The sequence below is a fragment of the Colossoma macropomum genome, unplaced genomic scaffold, assembly GCF_904425465.1.
Source record: "Colossoma macropomum unplaced genomic scaffold, Colossoma_macropomum, whole genome shotgun sequence".
Lineage (NCBI taxonomy): Eukaryota > Metazoa > Chordata > Actinopteri > Characiformes > Serrasalmidae > Colossoma > Colossoma macropomum.
In genome coordinates, this window is record NW_023494789.1 from 39,507,729 (window position 1) to 39,525,829 (window position 18,101).

General features: G+C 39.5%; 1 protein-coding gene across 1 annotated transcript; it reads left to right on the plus strand.

Moving 5' to 3' along the window:
- The first annotated feature begins 10,212 nt into the window (after positions 1-10,212).
- On the plus strand, positions 10,213-16,896 carry LOC118807578 (adenosine receptor A3). The gene is made up of 2 exons (XM_036569613.1): positions 10,213-10,597; positions 15,904-16,896. The coding sequence occupies exons 1-2, from the start codon at positions 10,266-10,268 to the stop codon at positions 16,541-16,543; spliced, it is 972 nt and encodes a 323-aa protein (XP_036425506.1). The 5' UTR covers positions 10,213-10,265; the 3' UTR covers positions 16,544-16,896.
- Positions 16,897-18,101: the final 1,205 nt, after the last annotated feature.

Consider the following 18,101-nt stretch of genomic DNA (forward strand, 5'->3'; position numbering starts at 1 on the left):
ATACAAATAATCCATAGCCTCATATTTACGCTCGCCCAAATCCATAATATAGTTGTTACAGTCTGATATTCCCATAAACTTTCCAGGCCCATTATGAGTATCATTTGAACAAAAACAATCTTTAGCCCCAACAGATCAGGGATCGCTGTTATCATATTTTCATGCATCAAGTAAATTCACATATGATAACTCCCTCAACCAAGAAATATTATGCTTAGGTCTAAATAGATGCACTGACAGAGCCATTACCTTGTCCTCTGCTGATTGCTGCTGATATAACAGCCACGATAATACATAAGATTGACATTTAGCACTTAATGGTTCTGGTACCATCTCTAAAATTGAAGGCCATGTGCCTGGTGTTAGAACTTTCACCACACATGGTCAATTCAGTTTTCTTACTGAGCTTACAGAATGAGTTAACTGTTGGAACCATAAGTTCCTACCTGCCCATGGGTCTGCGATTTGTAACACCGAGGAATCAAATCCATATGCCTTCCACTTAGTTCCTCTCTTCTGTAATACATGATGATGGTCAGTCATGTCTTCTGGTGTCCAGTCAAAGTCAAAAACTCCTCTTCCACATCTAAAATAGTCCTCTGAGCTGTAGTTGTTTCCGGAGCTAAAGTGGTAAACTTCATCAATGCAATATTCACCCTTGGAGTAGTTGCTGTGGTGAATCGTTCCTGAACCCTTGTAGCAATCATGAAAACTCCATCATCATCATCATCATTGTTAACCACTCAGTCCAGCTAGGGTCGCGGTAGTAGTTGGGAGAGCAGAGAATCCCAGACGACCGTGTCCCCCGCAACTTCCTCCAGCTCATTCCCGGGGACCCCAAGCCGCTCCCAGGCCAACCTGGAGATATAATCCCTCCAGCGCGTCCTAGGATGACCCCAGGATGACCGGATTGTCCCGGTAGGCCGTGCCTGGTACACCCCCACCGGGAGGCGTCCAGGGGGCATCCGGATCAGATGCCCGAACCACCTCAGCTGGCTCCTCTCAATGCGGAGGAGTAGTGGCTCTATTCCGAGCTCCTCCCGGATGGCTGAGCTCCTCACCCTATCAAATAGAGTGTAGCCTGCCATCCTGCGAAGAAAGCTCATTTCTGCCGCTTATATTCACGATCTCATTCTTTCGGTCATTACCCATAGCTCATGACCATAGGTGAGGGTCGGGATGTAGACCGACTGGTAAACAGAGAGCTTCGCCTTACGGCTCAGCTCCCTCTTCACCACTACAGTCCGGTACAGCGACCGCATTACTGCTGCCGCCTGTCCCAGCCTGCGGTCGATCTCACGATCCCTCTTCCCATCACTCGTGAACAAGACCCCGAGATACTTAAACTCCTCCACCTGGGGCAAGTCCTTTCCCCCTACCTGGAGTGGGCATGCCATCCTTTTCCAGGCTAAGACCATGGACTCAGACTTGGAGGTGCTGAGCCGCATACCAACCGCTTCACACTCAGCTGCAAACTGCTCCAGTGCGCGCTGGAGGCATCCATGTGATTCAGCCAAAAGAACAACATCGTCTGCAAATAGCAGAGACACCACTCTTCGGCCTCCACACATAATGCCCTCCTGACCACGGCTACGCCTTGACACGCTGTCCATGAATATCACGAACAGGAGTGGAGACAGGGCACAACCCTGGCGGAGTCCAACACTAACACTGAAAGAGTCCGACTTAATGCCGAGTAAACGAACACAGCTCTCACTCCGGGAGTACAGAGATTGAATGGCCCGGAGTAGCAGCCCCGGCACCCCATACTCCCGGAGGACCTCCCACAAGATATCTCGGGGAACACGGTCGTAAGCCTTCTCCAAATCCACAAAACACATGTAGACTGGGTTGGCAAATTCCCATGCCCCCTCAACAATCTGTGAGAGGGTGAAAAGCTGGTCCATTGTTCCACGGCCAGGACGGAATGAGTTCCAGTAGAACTATCATAACTACTACCTTACGAGTTATATAACCCTCTCTCCACACATTTTGAAACGGAACAAATTTAAACTCCGGCTCAAAATAAGTACATGTGTATTCCCCTTGGTCTTCCCACGTAACATTACGCACAACAAGTGAACAATCATTCCTAACTTTCAACCACCTCTTGTCATTATACAAAAGATACTTCCTCTGATCACGAGGCACAGTATCAACTTCAGGTCCTGTTAACAACACATCTTCACCACGACTATTTTTCCACTTAGGAGGATTATTACCACCAACATTAAACCTTCCACATCGACAGGGGAGATAAACCGCTCTTCCTAACTTAGCTCTGATAACCTTCTTCAAAGGAGTTGACGTTGTTGAAATTATCTGAGGCGCCAACGTAGTTAAATGTGACACATTTATACCTCCAGTAACCTTCAATGCTAAAAGAGTAGAATTCCCTAAGGCCACTTCAACCCTAGCCCTCGTAATGTTTTGGTCTGACTCTTTTCCGAACTGGTCTTTGACTCCTTCATCTAACTGAATCTCTGAATTCTCCTGCAGCGGAATCACAGCCCTTTGAAACCTCGCACTCTCACTGAAATAGGCTCTGCTGTTTCTGGGACATGTTGAAAATCAATGTCACCAAATTTTCTTTCATGTCCATTAACTGCAGAGTCATTTCTGGCATCATCAGAAAGGTGCACAAAATCATCAATGTTGTCCACAACATGGACAATCTCCTCTGGATTTTGACTCTGGAGATCTGTATGCATCTCTTCTTCTTCTGCATGTTCTTCCACATTTTCTTCTGGCTCTCTTGAGCCTTCAACATCTCCTCTCTTCTTTGCTTTCAGCAACTTACTCCTTTGTAATCTTTCTCCTAACTTCCCCCCTTGCAACATGAGCTAACCCATGTGCCTCCTGTATCATCAGACTTCACACCTTGTCAGCACTGACCTACCTGCTTATGACCTCTTTCTCCTCTCTCTCTCTCTACATACATATTTCTCTCTTTCTGTCTTTCTGTCTTTCTCTGTCTTTCTCCTTCTCTCATCCTTGTCTTTTCTCCCTCTCTTTCTCCTCTCCAATTCTCATACACCATAGGTGGATAAAAGAAGAAACAGGTCAGAATTAAATATCAAATGAACTCACTAGGTATTTTTAACAACACAATTAGCAATTCAATATGATTTACGCCCGTATCTGCCAACACTTAGGTCATTTTTATCTACACCAAATGTTGTCCTCCTTTAAACTCCAAGCTATCATCAATAAAGAAATTTCAGTTCATTTCACTCTAATAACACCTTATTAAATTTTTCTTTACCCATGTACACAAACATCCTCACTGGTCTCTCCACTTCTCTTCAAAATCATAAACGTCCTTTTTGGGGGCTCATACTATTTACCCCTACAAACGTCCCCTCGAAAGAAGCTCATGAGGCTTATATAAATTTATAAAAGTCCTCTTGTTTGAGGCTTATAAGTCTTGTCAGATTCGAAAATATCCCCCAAAGAAAAGGCTCATAAGTTTTAACAAATTCAAAAAAACGTCCTCTTGAGGAGGCTCATATGTTTTTACATGTTTTTATTCATTCTTAACGCCACTCACTCAGGTGGAACACAGCTGCGACAAACGACACACATACACACAGAGAAACCAGGTCCGCACACACACAAAAACCAACTCTGCGCACACACACAGTAAGGGGGGGCCAATCCCCCTCACACAGAAACACACAGCAAGGTCAGAGAACACAGAAGACACAAACAACACTCAATCCTATAGCATGCTTTTTCCTGCCGCTCGTTTTTCTCTTTTTCTTCTAAATTTATGCTACCTTTATGAGGTGTGAATATTCAATAAAAAGCTGCTTCAGACACTGTTCGTCAACTAGTGTTCGAGTGGGAACTTTACAGTTGAATTTTCCATTCCACACCTCCAGTTCCTTAGAACTGACCCAGAAATTCACCTAGTGATTTTCCAGGATTTTAGGCCTGTCTAAAACCGCCTCCCAGAGGGCTTTGGTCCAAATCTGCAGCTTCTTTCACTTTAACACTTCTCTTTTCTATTTTCTTTCTTCTTTTTTCCCATTAATCTAATTTCCCATTAATCTAATTCCCCCAGGGCCCTGGACTGTTACTTTTCACTTTTTCCTTTTTAACCTAATCTCACTATTTCTTCAAACCAACTTTCACGCAGTGACTAATATCAACACAGTATGGCACGCGCACACAGCCCCACCGAACTAACCAGCGCCCAATCATGTGAGAAAACTCACCTCAGCTGCCGGCTTGGTGCAGGAGTAAGTGCGCCAAGGCTGTTAGTGACGCAGCAAGCCACAATACGTCCGGAGTTCGTGACGCCAAATTCTTGTTGTTTATTAAATAGTGATGATGTGAAGATGATGAAGGAGACAGAGCATATAGTCCTTCTTAGAATAGTCTCATTCATCTGGAACTAAAGTGGAAAGGGACCTTTGGATGAGGGGCCCCCTCACTTAAACATTCCAATCCTGCAACGTCAGATTACACCTGGAGCTTTTAATGTAAGTCAATGGAACCAGACTTTTTTCTAAGTAATTTTTCAATCATTTCCTTTGGTTCAATTTATACACATTGTAAAGGCCAAGAGGTATTTTCAAATTATGTCAAAAAACTGAAAAACGACAAAATGGAGATACGAGGTTTTCTTCCGACAGCCTTGATATAATGGAAGGAATGGGACTGTTACTCATTTTGTTGTGTTGCCTCTAAGCTCTGAATGTTACACACAGTGTTAGGGTAATGTTTCGGCAAGAGTGTTTTGGCAAGCTTTCAACTGCTTTTTTGAATGAAGCACAGTACAGAACAACCCATCAGTACAGCGGTCATTAATTTGTGTCAGTCTTAAAGACACAGGAACAAAACCAGCCTGTTTCATTAAATGGCATAAAGGGAGGTCGGAAAATGGGTATGTGAAGTTAATTATGTGTGCCAACAACACAGTGAACCTCAGAGGAGAAATTAAAATACAAGAAAAATGTAGGATATGGGCTTTTTGACTGCATTGCACATAATTAATATCATTCTCTTAGAAACATGTCAGTAATGTAATTCTTATTCACTCAGTAACTGTAATATTTGACATTAATTATGCGATAAAGTAATTACATCACTGTAACACATTAATTTGTGCTGTGTGACCCCCAAGACTGGTCAAACACCTCTACTGGGTGAGTCTCCCCATTCAAGTAAAGTAAAGTAAAAATACATTTCTGATTTTGGGTAAATTAACGTAATTATCAGAGGAATATAGATCAGGAAAGACAATCTCAAATAGACCTGTTAGACCAATGATTTGATGGTAGAAATGTATTGTGGGTATCAGTGAATTTACACAGTTTGAAGGCTGTGGACTCAATGTGTACTGTCTGTAGATGTTGACTTGTTGAATTGCTGTGTTTCTTTATTCATCTTCTCATTAGTTTGACTCTTGATTAAGTTTTTATGACACACCAAAAAATAGACCCAATGAAACAGAAATCTAAACTAGGAAGCCTTCTATAATCATTTAACCAAGAAATGCATGTGGTTTAATTCAAATGTTGCTCTTTACACAGTTCACAGAGAGCTGTGTGAATGTGCACTATCAGAGCATATTGGTATCAGTCTTAGCACTCACAATTTTTTTTCTCATGAAGTATCATGTAATATCATTATTTTCAGTGATGTAGCCAAGTCAGTTCAGAAATATTTTCAGACTGTTATTGTGGATGTATGAAAAAAAACTCAGTTACTCAAGTCGTTTTCCAATAAAGAACTTATGCAATCCTCTTTACTTTATTAATACTTTTACTTATTCTTAAGTAAATTATGAGTTCAGTTGCAGTACTTAAGTAGGGATTTTTTGTACTCTTTTTAGCCATGGTATCTTCCCTAGTGCTGTTCTGCAAAGTCTAATGTCACTATTTCCAGTTCCTGTTTCTTTTAGGGGGTTTTTGTCTTTAACCTTGTTGTCAGTATGTGAAGAGCATGCTCTGTGGGTCTCAAGTTGGGTGACTGACTTGCCCACTCAAGAATATTTCACGTTGTGCTGCTGAAAAAAACAATAGTTGCTTTAGCAGAATGTTTCAGGTCACTGCCTGGTGGCAGGTGAGCACTGTCCAATAGTTTGTTAAGCTTTGGGTCGAATCTGGGCAATTAAAATGCTTCTGTGCATTTCATTACACATCCTACTGCTGCTGTTAGCATCCACATCACCAGTAAAGACTGATCCAGTGATAGCCGTACATGGCCATGCCACCATGTTTAAAGAAGAGGTGGTTTGATTTTCTTTGTGATTAAAGGTTTTCTGTGGTCTTCCAGGCTCTGTCACATTGTCTTTTATAGCTATAAGCACACTGTTGTGTTTTTGCTTTACAGCAATGTATCAGTTGTTTGAAATCTTGATTTAGTGTTGTTTTTTAGCTTCATAAAGGCTTCCTTTACTAGTACTGACACTTCTGTGGTGCTCATGTAAAGGGAAGCTATTGCACTTTGCATTTTCTAGCATTTTACTGTTTATTCTCAATTCATTTACCCATTACTTTATCTTCATTCAGTTTATTTGAATATTCGGTCTCTTTTTTAATTGTAATACCTTTTAAATGTGCTTCATATGTTGTCTATGCTGTTTTGATTTTGCATTTATTTATGTAAAGCACTTAACTGCTTTTGTGTAACAAATGTACTATTTAACCCCTTAAAACCCCAGGCTTATTACATAAAGACTTCTTATTCAGTAACTACAGGGATTTCATGCAAACAGGTTGAGCTATTCTTAGGTTATTGAAGTGTGTAGTAAAAGTTTGGGCCCGCTGATAGGTCCATGGCCATATAAGGGGTTACATTAACTTGACCTTTTATATTTCAAACCATTAAAAATGATCACTAGCTAAAATGATCGCTACAACAATGTACTAGTAGCATGTTGACTGCAGAGATGGATGCATCATGGCAAACTTCCATTTCTTCCTTATACACATACGTTGTTTTTTCATGAGAGAACAGCTGAGTGAAGTGCATTTTAAACCACGCAGAGGCACTGTGCCATTTCTGCTATGCACCACTGTCGGTTGAAGTGCACTGCTGTGTTAATTTGTGTAGCCTTTTTTTTTATGCATGCAACAGTCAGCAGTTGCTGGCGAGCACATACTGTACTCTATTTTTGTCATCTGCTGCAAGTGGCATGCCATTAGAAGCTTGGTTAAAATTCACTTCCACAAGATTTAGCAGTTGTGATTAGCTTGAAAAAAAGAAAAAATGTCATAGAAATGTTCTATTTTGCTTCTGGTATAATAAAATCTTGTGCTTTCCGAATTTGTTTTGTTTATATTTTATATTTCATAATACACACTATTCAGTAGCCTAGCCAGAGTTTAGTTCTCCCACGATTAGGTTAATCTCACGCAAAAATGTAGGCCTATTCTTTACTATTACTGACGTATTCATAATTACAATCATAAATGATTTAAAAGTATAACTGGAATACATACTTTTGAAGTACATGTGGATCAACACACTGCCAGCTCTCGTTAAAGGAATGATTGGCAACATTTGGGCCCATATTAGGGCCGAGATTTACAACAGGATGGACCAGACTGCTGTGGCCTTCGCCTCACCCAAGTGGAAGAAAATCTGTCAAGACCAAGATGCATATTTTCCAAACACAAATTCTGCCAGTACTGCTCTGTGGATCGGAGACGTGCCGCTTATGTGAAATATGAAAGCTTGAGATCTTCCAAATGTGTTGTCTGTGACAAATCCTCTGAGTCTTCCTCCACAACTGCCTTCAACATGAAAACAACATACTGGTTCTGAGGTTACCCTCATCCAGAGAGAAATCTAAAAGTCAGAGGCGTTGAGTTGGATTTTGGAGTTTTTCAGATCACGTAATACATCTTCACCTGTTTACGTCACACGCACAGATTCAAAAAGAAGCTCCAGCTTAATGTTTAGATCTGAAATGCAAATCAACATGCTGATGGAGACAATTCAATGCGCTCACAGTCATCAGATTCATCCGCCCCAGGGAAGGGGTCCGAAGCATGCTATAAAATGTTCTTCTGTGCACCATTGTGTGCTATTACACATTTCCACCAGAGAGATTTCCAAATCCCCAAAATGTGCATAGTGGGCCTTTAACTACATTGGCTGGATATACTGCTTTTTACATCCATTTACAGCCATAGAAATCCTCAAAGTTGCTAGAAGTATGATAAGTGTGCACAGTTGTTTGGTTCGACACCTTGTGCAGAAGGCAGTGATATTTATGCTTTGAAGTAGTCTTGGTTTTATCGGGAAAATGAATTTCCCACCAGGAGGCACCACATGTATGCCCTTCAAAACTGGATGACGAAGTTGGGTACATCAAACTTTTCGATGCCGTATGAACGATGCCGTGACAACTGTTTTGATCGCAGTGGAGCGATGAAAGCAATCAGATAAACTGTACAGATATAATAATTAGACAATGGTAAGGTGAATTTTAAACGTGTCGTTTACCCACATTTTAATTCTGCTTCACATGAGTTCAAAACACCTGTAAAACAGATCAAAACCAATCGAGGCCAGCTCGTTCATAAACTACAACACCTATGTTACAACCTCAGTGTTCTGGTTATCTCTCAAATAAACTTCATGTACGTGCATGGAGGGTGAATGAAAACCTCTTCAGAGAAAACTACCACTGCATCTGCACTTGAAAGCAGCATTAGACCTAGCATAGCAGTATTAGTTCACTTTTTGCTTTTGAAAATGATCATTTGTTTTTTATGTCTTGATTACTTCACTCTTCTGTGCCAAAATCTCCACCTCAAATCTCACTTTGTTTAATAGCAAGCCATGCTTTCCTGACAACAATCTCTAGCAAGATCTTTGAGTTGTGCTGTGAATGCACAAACATGACAAAGTCACACGTCTTGCTCATCATTTCTGATCACTGGCATGCTTTTTTTGCTGTTTTTTTCTTATAATATTTGTCTGTTTTTATGCAGCAAACACAGTCATAATTTATTTACATGACGATTATCAACCTCTCTTTACCTCTTGGGTTTTTCACAGGCTGCTTTAAGACTGAAATGTGTAAAGGAGCTCTGTTCTGATTGGCTGCCCTGTACTGTGCCCTGTTCAGAAAGCTGTCCAGGCTGAAACACTCCATATAACTTCAGCTTGACTGGATGGACCTAAACTGCTGTAGGCTGCATAGGTGGATATACACCGATCAGGCATAACGTCATGACCACCTCCTTGTTTGTATGCTCATTGTCCATTTTATCTGTTCCACTTACTATATGGGTGCAATTGTTGTCCATCTGTTTCTCTGCATACTTTGTTAGCCCCCCTTTACCCTGTTCTTCAGTGGTCAGGACCCCCATGGACCCTCATAGAGCAGGTACTATTTGGGTGGTGGATCATTCTCAGCACTGCAGTAACACTGATGTGGTGGTGGTGTGTAAGCGTGTGTTGTGCTGGTCTGAGTGGATCAGACACAGCAGTGTTGCTGGAGTTTTTAAACACTGTGTCCACTCACTGTCCACTCTATTAGATACCCCTACCTTGTCAGTCCACCTTGTAGATGTAAAGTCAGAGATGATAGCTTATCTGCTACTGCACAGTTTGTGTTGGTCATCCTCTAGTCCTTCATCAGTGGTCACAGGACGCTGCCCACAGGACGCTGTTGGCTGGATATTTTTGGTTGGTGGACTATTCTCAGTCCAGCAGTGACACTGAGGTGTTTAAAAAGTCCAGCAGCACTGCTGTGTCTGATCCACTCAGACCAGCACAACACACACTAACACACCACCACCACATCAGTGTTACTGTAGTGCTGAGAATGATCCACCACCCAAATAGTACCTGCTCTGTGAGGGTCCATGGGGGTTCTGACCACTGAAGAATAGGGTAAAAGTAAACATTAGAGAGTAAACATTATGTTTTGAAACTTTAACAATGTTATATACTACATGACAACCTTTTTTTAAAATCTTGGTTTTCCATGATATGAGCCATCTAACATCTGCATGTCCACATCTGTATATGTCTCTAAAAATGTTATATTCACATTTACGGCTAACATGAAATGCTGATATATAGATAGTAAGGCAAATACCTCGTCACCTCTGTCACAACCACACAAACTTTGTGGTCTGCAACGTCAACACTTTCAAGTTTCACGTTACTGTGCATGTATGTGTGTGTGCACAAATGATCTAGCGATTTTCTTCTCAGGGTAGAGCTTCCTGCATAAACTCACCATAACCACAAGCCAACAAGTATCTCTGAACATCTTCCTTCTCTAATTTGCGATGGCCGATGGTGCAGAGGTGATCTACACTGTGCTGGAAGTAGTCATTGCTGTAGCATGTTGTCTGGGAAATGTTTTGGTGATCTGGGCAGTGTGGACACGTGGAGCCCACAGGCAACCCACCTTCTGCTTCATCGTGTCCCTCGCTGTGGCTGATTTCTTGGTTGGCGCTGTGGCCATCCCTCTGGCTGTGCTGGTGGACGGTCGGGTCGAGATGTCTTTCTATGGCTGCCTCTTCATCAGCTGTGTAGTCATCGTGCTGACGCAAGCCTCAGTCCACTCTTTACTGGCCATTGCTGTGGACCGATTTTTGCGTGTTTATATCCCTCTTAGGTAAGAATCTACTAATGTATATTTGTGTTCAGTAGGTGAATGTAGGTGAAATGTAGATGAGGTGAATTCCAGGCTGAAGGAGTTTAAAAAATAAAATAGTCTGTAGCTTGACATTTATTGCCACCTACTTCCTTCTAGTAAGCCTACAGCGCAAATATGTATTTGGTATTTAGAAAGTCAAAACCACAGGACTAAAACTGTTGTTGCTGTGCAATTAAGTGCGGCGGATCAGCACAGAGTCACTATGCTTGTGATAACTGTGACAAGTTGCTTATTTGAATGATCAAATGAAAAAAATCCAAAACAAACTTAATTAGAGAACTTAAAACAAACTCGTTGCCTTAAATTGTCATCTTTGCTCAAGAACAAGCAGACTATATAATAGCAGCATATTCCAGACTTTATTCAAATTCACATGCAAATTTGAAAATTCCCATGCAAAATGCTAATTCAGTTGTGTATTTACAATAGCATTTCCAATGTGAGTGTGCATTATTAAAGACATAATTAAAATGCAAAATATATATTTGCATTTTTGCAGATTCTGCTCTTAAAGTGAAATTTTATCGATTTTTCAAAATGTTTGCATAATTCAATCATTGTCATGGGAACAAAATCAGTGTGAGGGTTTTAATATGAAATGGTGCATTACAGAGAAACACACTGACTCAATTTCTTTACAGTGGTGGTGATAGGAATCAGGGAGCACAATGTCTACTACACAAATATAGCCATTTTATTTACTATCCAAAACCACCAGTGACCCTACAGGAGTCTTCTGAGTTTTTATATGAAACGTTGATGGTAAAATAGTGGTTAAAAGCTAATTAGTGGGATATATTCCGGCCAAAAACTAAAGTTTAATGTTTTTGTATGCAGTACTCTGTCACAGTACTCTGCTCATTTTTTAGTGTGACAGAATTCACAAATTCCGAATCCTTTTCATGTTTTTGTCCATCAGTGTTCTCTCACTACAAAACCCAGCATGCAGGATAAAGGAATGCACCAGTATAGAGGCTAATAAATACAGATGTGATATTCAGTTCAAGGCAGTAATGTTATAGCAAAACAACCTGCCCTCATGTATCCACCCCAAAATGCTTGCAGTTTTTCAAAAGTAAAAGCGCCTGCACACTGGACCTGCCATGCCACGAAGCATAGCGTCACATAACATCACACAGCACTTAATAATCATTTGGGGACTCCCTGGTTACACAGCCATGCTGTTGTAACTGTGTAGAATGCGGTTTGATGTTGTCATGTTGAAATAAGCATGACTGCCACTGAAAAAGATGGCGTCTAAATGTGTTCAGCATTAATGGTGCTTTCACAGACATACAGCTTGAACACTTCTACTTCCCCACACCATGACACACCACCATGGCTTTTGAACTTTACGCTGGTAACAATCTGCATGGTCCTTTTCTTCTTTGGCCCAGAAAATACAATGTCCATTTCCATGAATAGTTTGAAAGGTGGACTCCTCAGATCACAATACATGTTTCCACTGTGCATCATTCCAGAGAAGTCAGCACTGTTTCTTCTACTGTACAGAGAACATGTTTAACTGCATTTGTGGATGCAGTGACTAACAGTGTTTATTGATGTTTTTTAAAGAGCCCATGCAGTACAATTTATCACAGAAACATGCCGTTTTTTAATGCAGTGCCATCTGAGGGGTCAAAGATCACATGCATTCAGCTGTAGTTTACAGCCTTGTGTTGCTGGCCTGGGGAAGGGTCGATGCACACCGACTGCGAAACCCAGTGAGAGCTCAGAGACACACACACACAAATACCAACGCGAGTGAACTGACTTGCTTTATTTACACATTAAACTGAGTACAACCAGCACAAAACAATCAGGCTTCTTAACATAAAGCGTCCTCTGGGCTCTTTTCTGTCCCTTTTTCTCTTTGAGCGAGAGCCAGTCTTATGCTGCTGGGGCTCTTCCCCAAATGAGTATCAGCTATCTATGATTCGGGAGGGTCACTCCTCGAGTGCTGGTGGGATATATAGTGACTCTGCCTCTCCACAGCCTTTTCCTTTATGCATAAAGATTTCTCAAGATTCCCTGAATCATGATGTTGATAAGGTAGAACCTCACAATCTTATATTTTTTGTGTTTTTGTTCAAATATAAGTCAAAGAAGATTTATAAATCACTGCTTTCTGTTTTTATTTGCATTCTACCTACTGTCACAACTTTTGGAATTGGGTTCGTAATAGACTGACTGCCTTTCTCTGTGTAATTTTCAAGCCACATGCAATCTACTATGGTTATCTGTGGCCTCAGAATGGCTGTAATATAATCTAGTAAGGGAAAAATGCTGGGCTGCGCGCTGTAGAGCACTGAGAAGTTTAGCAATGCTCTGAGTTGCCCAGCGCTGGTGCAGGCCAATGTGGAATGTCAGCGTCTGTGTGCGCACACGCAAAACAATGAAATGTTGGATTTACTAAAAAATGTCAAGTGGTTCCATACAACTGTGTTCAGTACCTATAGTTCAACTAATTAAAGCAGAAAAATAATATAAAGTTAGTAGTTTTGAGGTAAATCTACATAATTTTGTTAAGTTATATCTGCGCTGTTGTAGAATTGTTGAGTTTCATGGTAACTTGAACTTAAGGCCAACAACAACAATGTGGCTGTACAGTTAACAATGGAGTCTAAAACAAATGCACAAACAAAGGAAAGTAGACCAGCAGGAAGGACAGCAGAAGAGGGTGAGTAAAACAAGTAAAATAATATGCAAATAGAGGATGTTAGGAGCCAACAGGAAAGATTACATTGATCAAATAAACAGTAAATGTGATAACACTCTTAATTTCATGCAAATAACACAATGAACTCAGTAGCACTGACTTACATTACGTGTTAAGTAATGAGAGAAAACTCAAAAAACCAACAACAGAGCAATTTCATTTCTTTAAATGTACCATAATTAAAATCAATGTTTTTAACATCAATGAATTTTTGGATGCTGCGTGAAGCAGCGGTGTGTAGTGACTATTATGGAGGATGCAACTTGCCAAGATAAAAAATAATAACAATAATAAATAAGTAAAAGCAAAATGAATTAACTAATAAAATTAGCAGCAGAAAGGCAAAAATAAAAAAATAAATGAATGATCATGAGATGTAAAACTATGAAAGTATATACACATCAGCAGAAATACTGAAATAAATACATTTATATTCTTTTTATTTCTGATTTCATTTATTTCTCCATTTATGTATTTCTGTATTTCTTCCTCCAGTCAGTGTTGCTGAAATATTTCTGCTGTTTATTTATTTATTTATTATTTTGGCACTCCCACCTTCAAGATACATAATCAGAAAGGGGTCTTGTTCTAGAGAGTATTGTGGCACCACTGCAGGAGGCATGTGTACAACACAAGTAGTGATGGTTTTGTTTTTCATTTTGGCTGGAGTGTCTGTTTAAGTCTTCCCTAAAGCTAACTTCAGCAGTTAACAGCTGAATTCAGACCAAATGCTTACACAATACCCTCTAGTGAAGTTCCCCTTTTAGCAGGGTGAGTTATGCCTTTAGATAGACATTATTAATCCTGGGCAGAACAATAAAGCTGCTCAAGCGGATAATGTACTCCTGCATTTGCCAGTTATTCTGTGCTCGATGGTAAACATTCATTCCAGTATAGAGTCTCTACATATAAACCCTCACATGCAAACTAAGAACCGAAATCATTTGCATCTCACTGGAAATGTGTGGAGACTTTTTTGTCTTGCAAATGTAAAAATGTTTCCCTTGTATCATCTCTTATTGATTCAGTGTGCAAGAAATATTGAGAAATCTTTGTTTAATAATAGCAAATCACGCCAACTTGTGGTACAATATTGAATATGTTTCAGCGCTCATGTGAAGAGCGCCATCAGTTCATATCAGATTCCTCCAATCTCACAAAACAGACATCACAGAGATGAATCAACCACAGAGGTTTAACTGCAGAGGGATGTTCCCACCACTGATGAGTGCTGAAGCATCTCAAATATTATACCACAAATCCATGATACGTATTTGCTACTACTTGAAATTTCATAGCCCGGATATCTGAAAACCTCAACAGACATATTCAGAAATCTATGTTAAGAAACAACTAGTTCGTTTCCCACGTAATTGTTAATCAATGTTCATTTCACTCCAGCCCACCTGGTAGGTAACGTCATCGATTTCCATGAAGATATTCAAGCAAAAACTTCAATTAATATTTCAATTTTCAAAGCTGTGACCTAAATAGCTTTATAGTTATAGATTTGTAAAGTTTTCTTCAGCAGGTTCTAAATCTTAAAATTTGAGTGTAACTGCTTACAGAATGACTGAACTGACAGGAAAGACAGGAGACTTGTTGGGAGACTCTGCAAGAGAGTCTGCATAATCTATCCCCAACAACATTTTAGCTCCAAAATGGCCACTTTACAGGAGAAAGAAAAGACATTCCTATTGTTTAATTTGAGCTATGAAAACAAGCATGAGTTTTAGACCATTTCTATTGGTTCACTCATTGTGGACATAAATGATGGTATAGTGCTAAAACTTTATTCATTATATTAATATTGCAATTTAAAAGATTGCAATATTTATTATAGCCTACATTATCGACAACATCGTCTTTACAAGTTTTAAGTGTGGCAATTTACCTAATAACACAGAGCTCATGAACCGCCTGTACACCGAACACAACCTCATCCAATTGGCAGTCTGCCCTCTACAAAACACTTACATTTTGCAAAAATGCTTTTGAAAACTACATTACTGTAGACAGAGTACATTTCAAAGATGAACTATTTGGAATTACTTTAAAGTGAACCTGTACATTTTAAGAAAAGGAAGCTTCTTCAGGGGTTCTTTAGTAAAGACAATGGAAAACTCAGAGAACCATTTGCATGCTTAAAGCCTTCTTTGAATGGTGAAATCTTTCTTCAGACTGATGGAGAATGTGTTGCATATGGTTCTATATAGAACCCTTTTGAAAAGGGTTCTATATAGCACCAAAATGTTTATTCTATTATTATAATGTTAAACTTAGATAGTAAAAATAGAAGAACACTTTTTAGTGCTAGAGTGTTGGACAGAGGTCTTAAACTCAAATGGGCTGTGGCAGAGCGTGTTTTAACATTTTTTCAGTTCTATTAAACACTATAAAGCCTGATGATTGAATGATTTGAAAAAGTTATTGAATAAGTCATTAAGTATGAGATTGAATGGGGGAAAACGTTACGCTGCAGTGCTGTAGCGGAACTATAGCCATAAAACCTGCCATAAAACTATTTTAATATTGTATTTTTCAGGTACAAAGGGAAAGTCAAACTGGTGCACTCGTGGGCCGTGGTAGCAGGATGTTGGGTGACAGCTGCTGCATTGGGTTTTACTCCCATGTTTGGATGGAACAAACATGAGTCTGCGAACTCCACCATTGTGTGCACGTTCTTGGCAGTCATCCCCATGTCCTACATGGTTTACTTCAACTTCTTCAGCTGCCTCCTTCCTCCAATGATTATCATGTTCATCTTGTATTGCTACATCTTCTGCATGATATATCAGCAACTGAGGGGAGGTGTCGGCAGCACCATCAAGTCCAGTGCATATTACGTTAAAGAACAGAAGCTGGCCAGTTCACTGGCTCTGGTTTTAGCTCTGTTTGCAGCTTGCTGGCTGCCTCTACACATCATGAACACTGTTAATTTTTACAGGTCCAGTGTTTCTCCTAATGCTTTCTATATTGGAATTCTCCTGTCTCATGCAAACTCAGCTGTGAATCCTGTAGTGTATGCTTTCAAGGTACCAAAGATAAAGGAAGCATACAAAATGGTCTTGATGAAGGCTCTTCCATGTCAAAGGGAACAGCAAGATCAGAGCAGCCAGACAGCAGAGAATAATGCCAGCAGCAACACTAACAGCACTGCTAAATCTCCCACAACTCCTTCCTAACTTACAATACCGGCGCTGTTCAGCATTACCTGCTGCAGAACTGCAAAGCATTAAGAGAACTTCACCAGCTTTGTCTTTATGTAAATGCAATGTGGAATGAACAAATAGAAATAACCACAACTTTGTTAAGCTAGGAACTTTGCTAAGCTATTTTAATTTAGGCCAGGGCTAAGAACATTTCATTTGGCCTGCTAGATAGTTGCCTAACCCCCCAGCTCTGTAAACACAAAGAAAAAAAATCATCTAACAAATATACATTTTTATACTTATTTTCAAAAAATATTTTAATATACAGATGCAATTCTGAAAGAAAAAATTATGTGTTGACATTATGCAATTGTCATAACATATACATGTGCAAAAGTCGGAGACCACCTTCCTTAAAAAAAATATATATATATATTTTTGCTTTTATTTATTCATAATTATTTATATTGTTCATTTTTGTGAAGGATAGAGTTTATATATCTTATTATCTTAGTTTATATATCTTAATTTTTACTTTCAGTAGTATATATATATATATATATATTGTCTATAAAGTAACAAGTAACAAACTGTAAAAGCCTTGTTAAGTAATTAACAAAGATAATTATCTTATCTTTTATTCTGTTTCCAGTACAACCTAAAAAACACATGCTTAACAGAAAAATACCTCAACGACTAAATGTAATGTCATATTTTTCAGTATGTAGTGTGCCCACTCTTTGCCTTTAGTACAGCTTCCATTCTTTTCAGGAGACTCAGACTTCAGTTTTTCAATCTGCAGGGATATTTTTCCACATCCCCAAAGTTCAGTCTTAGAAGTTGGTTTACTTTTCTGCTTCTCACAATCCAAACAAGACCCAATTACAAATTTAGACTCACCAGTGCATAAGGAAAGAGAGGCAGCTGAGGTGAGTTTGGGTAGTTGTTTGAGTGAATGTTAGTGTCTATTTGAAGGGGAACACAACGTGAGTGACACCTTTGGGAAGCTTTTGCTGGGAGGAATCAGCTGTAACTGGCTGGTTTTAAGGCTCAAAGGATAGGAGGGCTAAAGTGGCAGTACAGTGCACAAAAGTAAAGAATGGACAAATTAAATACTGAAAAAATGATATCTAATATGATATATTTTTTTCAGTATTTAATTTGTCCATTCTTTACATTTTATTTTGAGAGTTCTGTGAAATTTTCTGTTAAACAAATGTTTTCTGCTTTTTTTTTCACTTTTTCACTTTGTACGTAATAGGTGGAAATGACTGGAAATGGAAATGACTGGAAATTAAATAAACAAAAGGGTGGTCTTTGACTTGCCCAGCACCATATGTAGCTAGCAGTTACAAGCTAATAGAGATTTCCAGACAGTTTTATATGGACATTATGACATTTAGACCACTGGTGTGAAGAATATGTTTTCATACAATTTAAAGGAAGACAGTGTCTCATATGTAAATAATCCATTGGAGTAAATGTAAACTTACATGTAAACTTACAGCCAATAAACCTCAAACGAGCTGGTTTGTCTTTTTGGCTTTTAGCCCACGATAAATATTACACGTAGGCCCCATGAGAAAAAGTT

What these genes read in the sequence shown, in the direction of transcription:
- LOC118807578 (XM_036569613.1), top strand. Translation starts at nt 10,266, where the DNA reads ATGGCCGATGGTGCAGAGGTGATCTACACTGTGCTGGAAGTAGTCATT. An exon ending in CGTGTTTATATCCCTCTTAG is followed by an intron (nt 10,598 to 15,903) that starts GTAAGAATCTAC and finishes TGTATTTTTCAG; the next exon opens with GTACAAAGGGAAAGTCAAAC.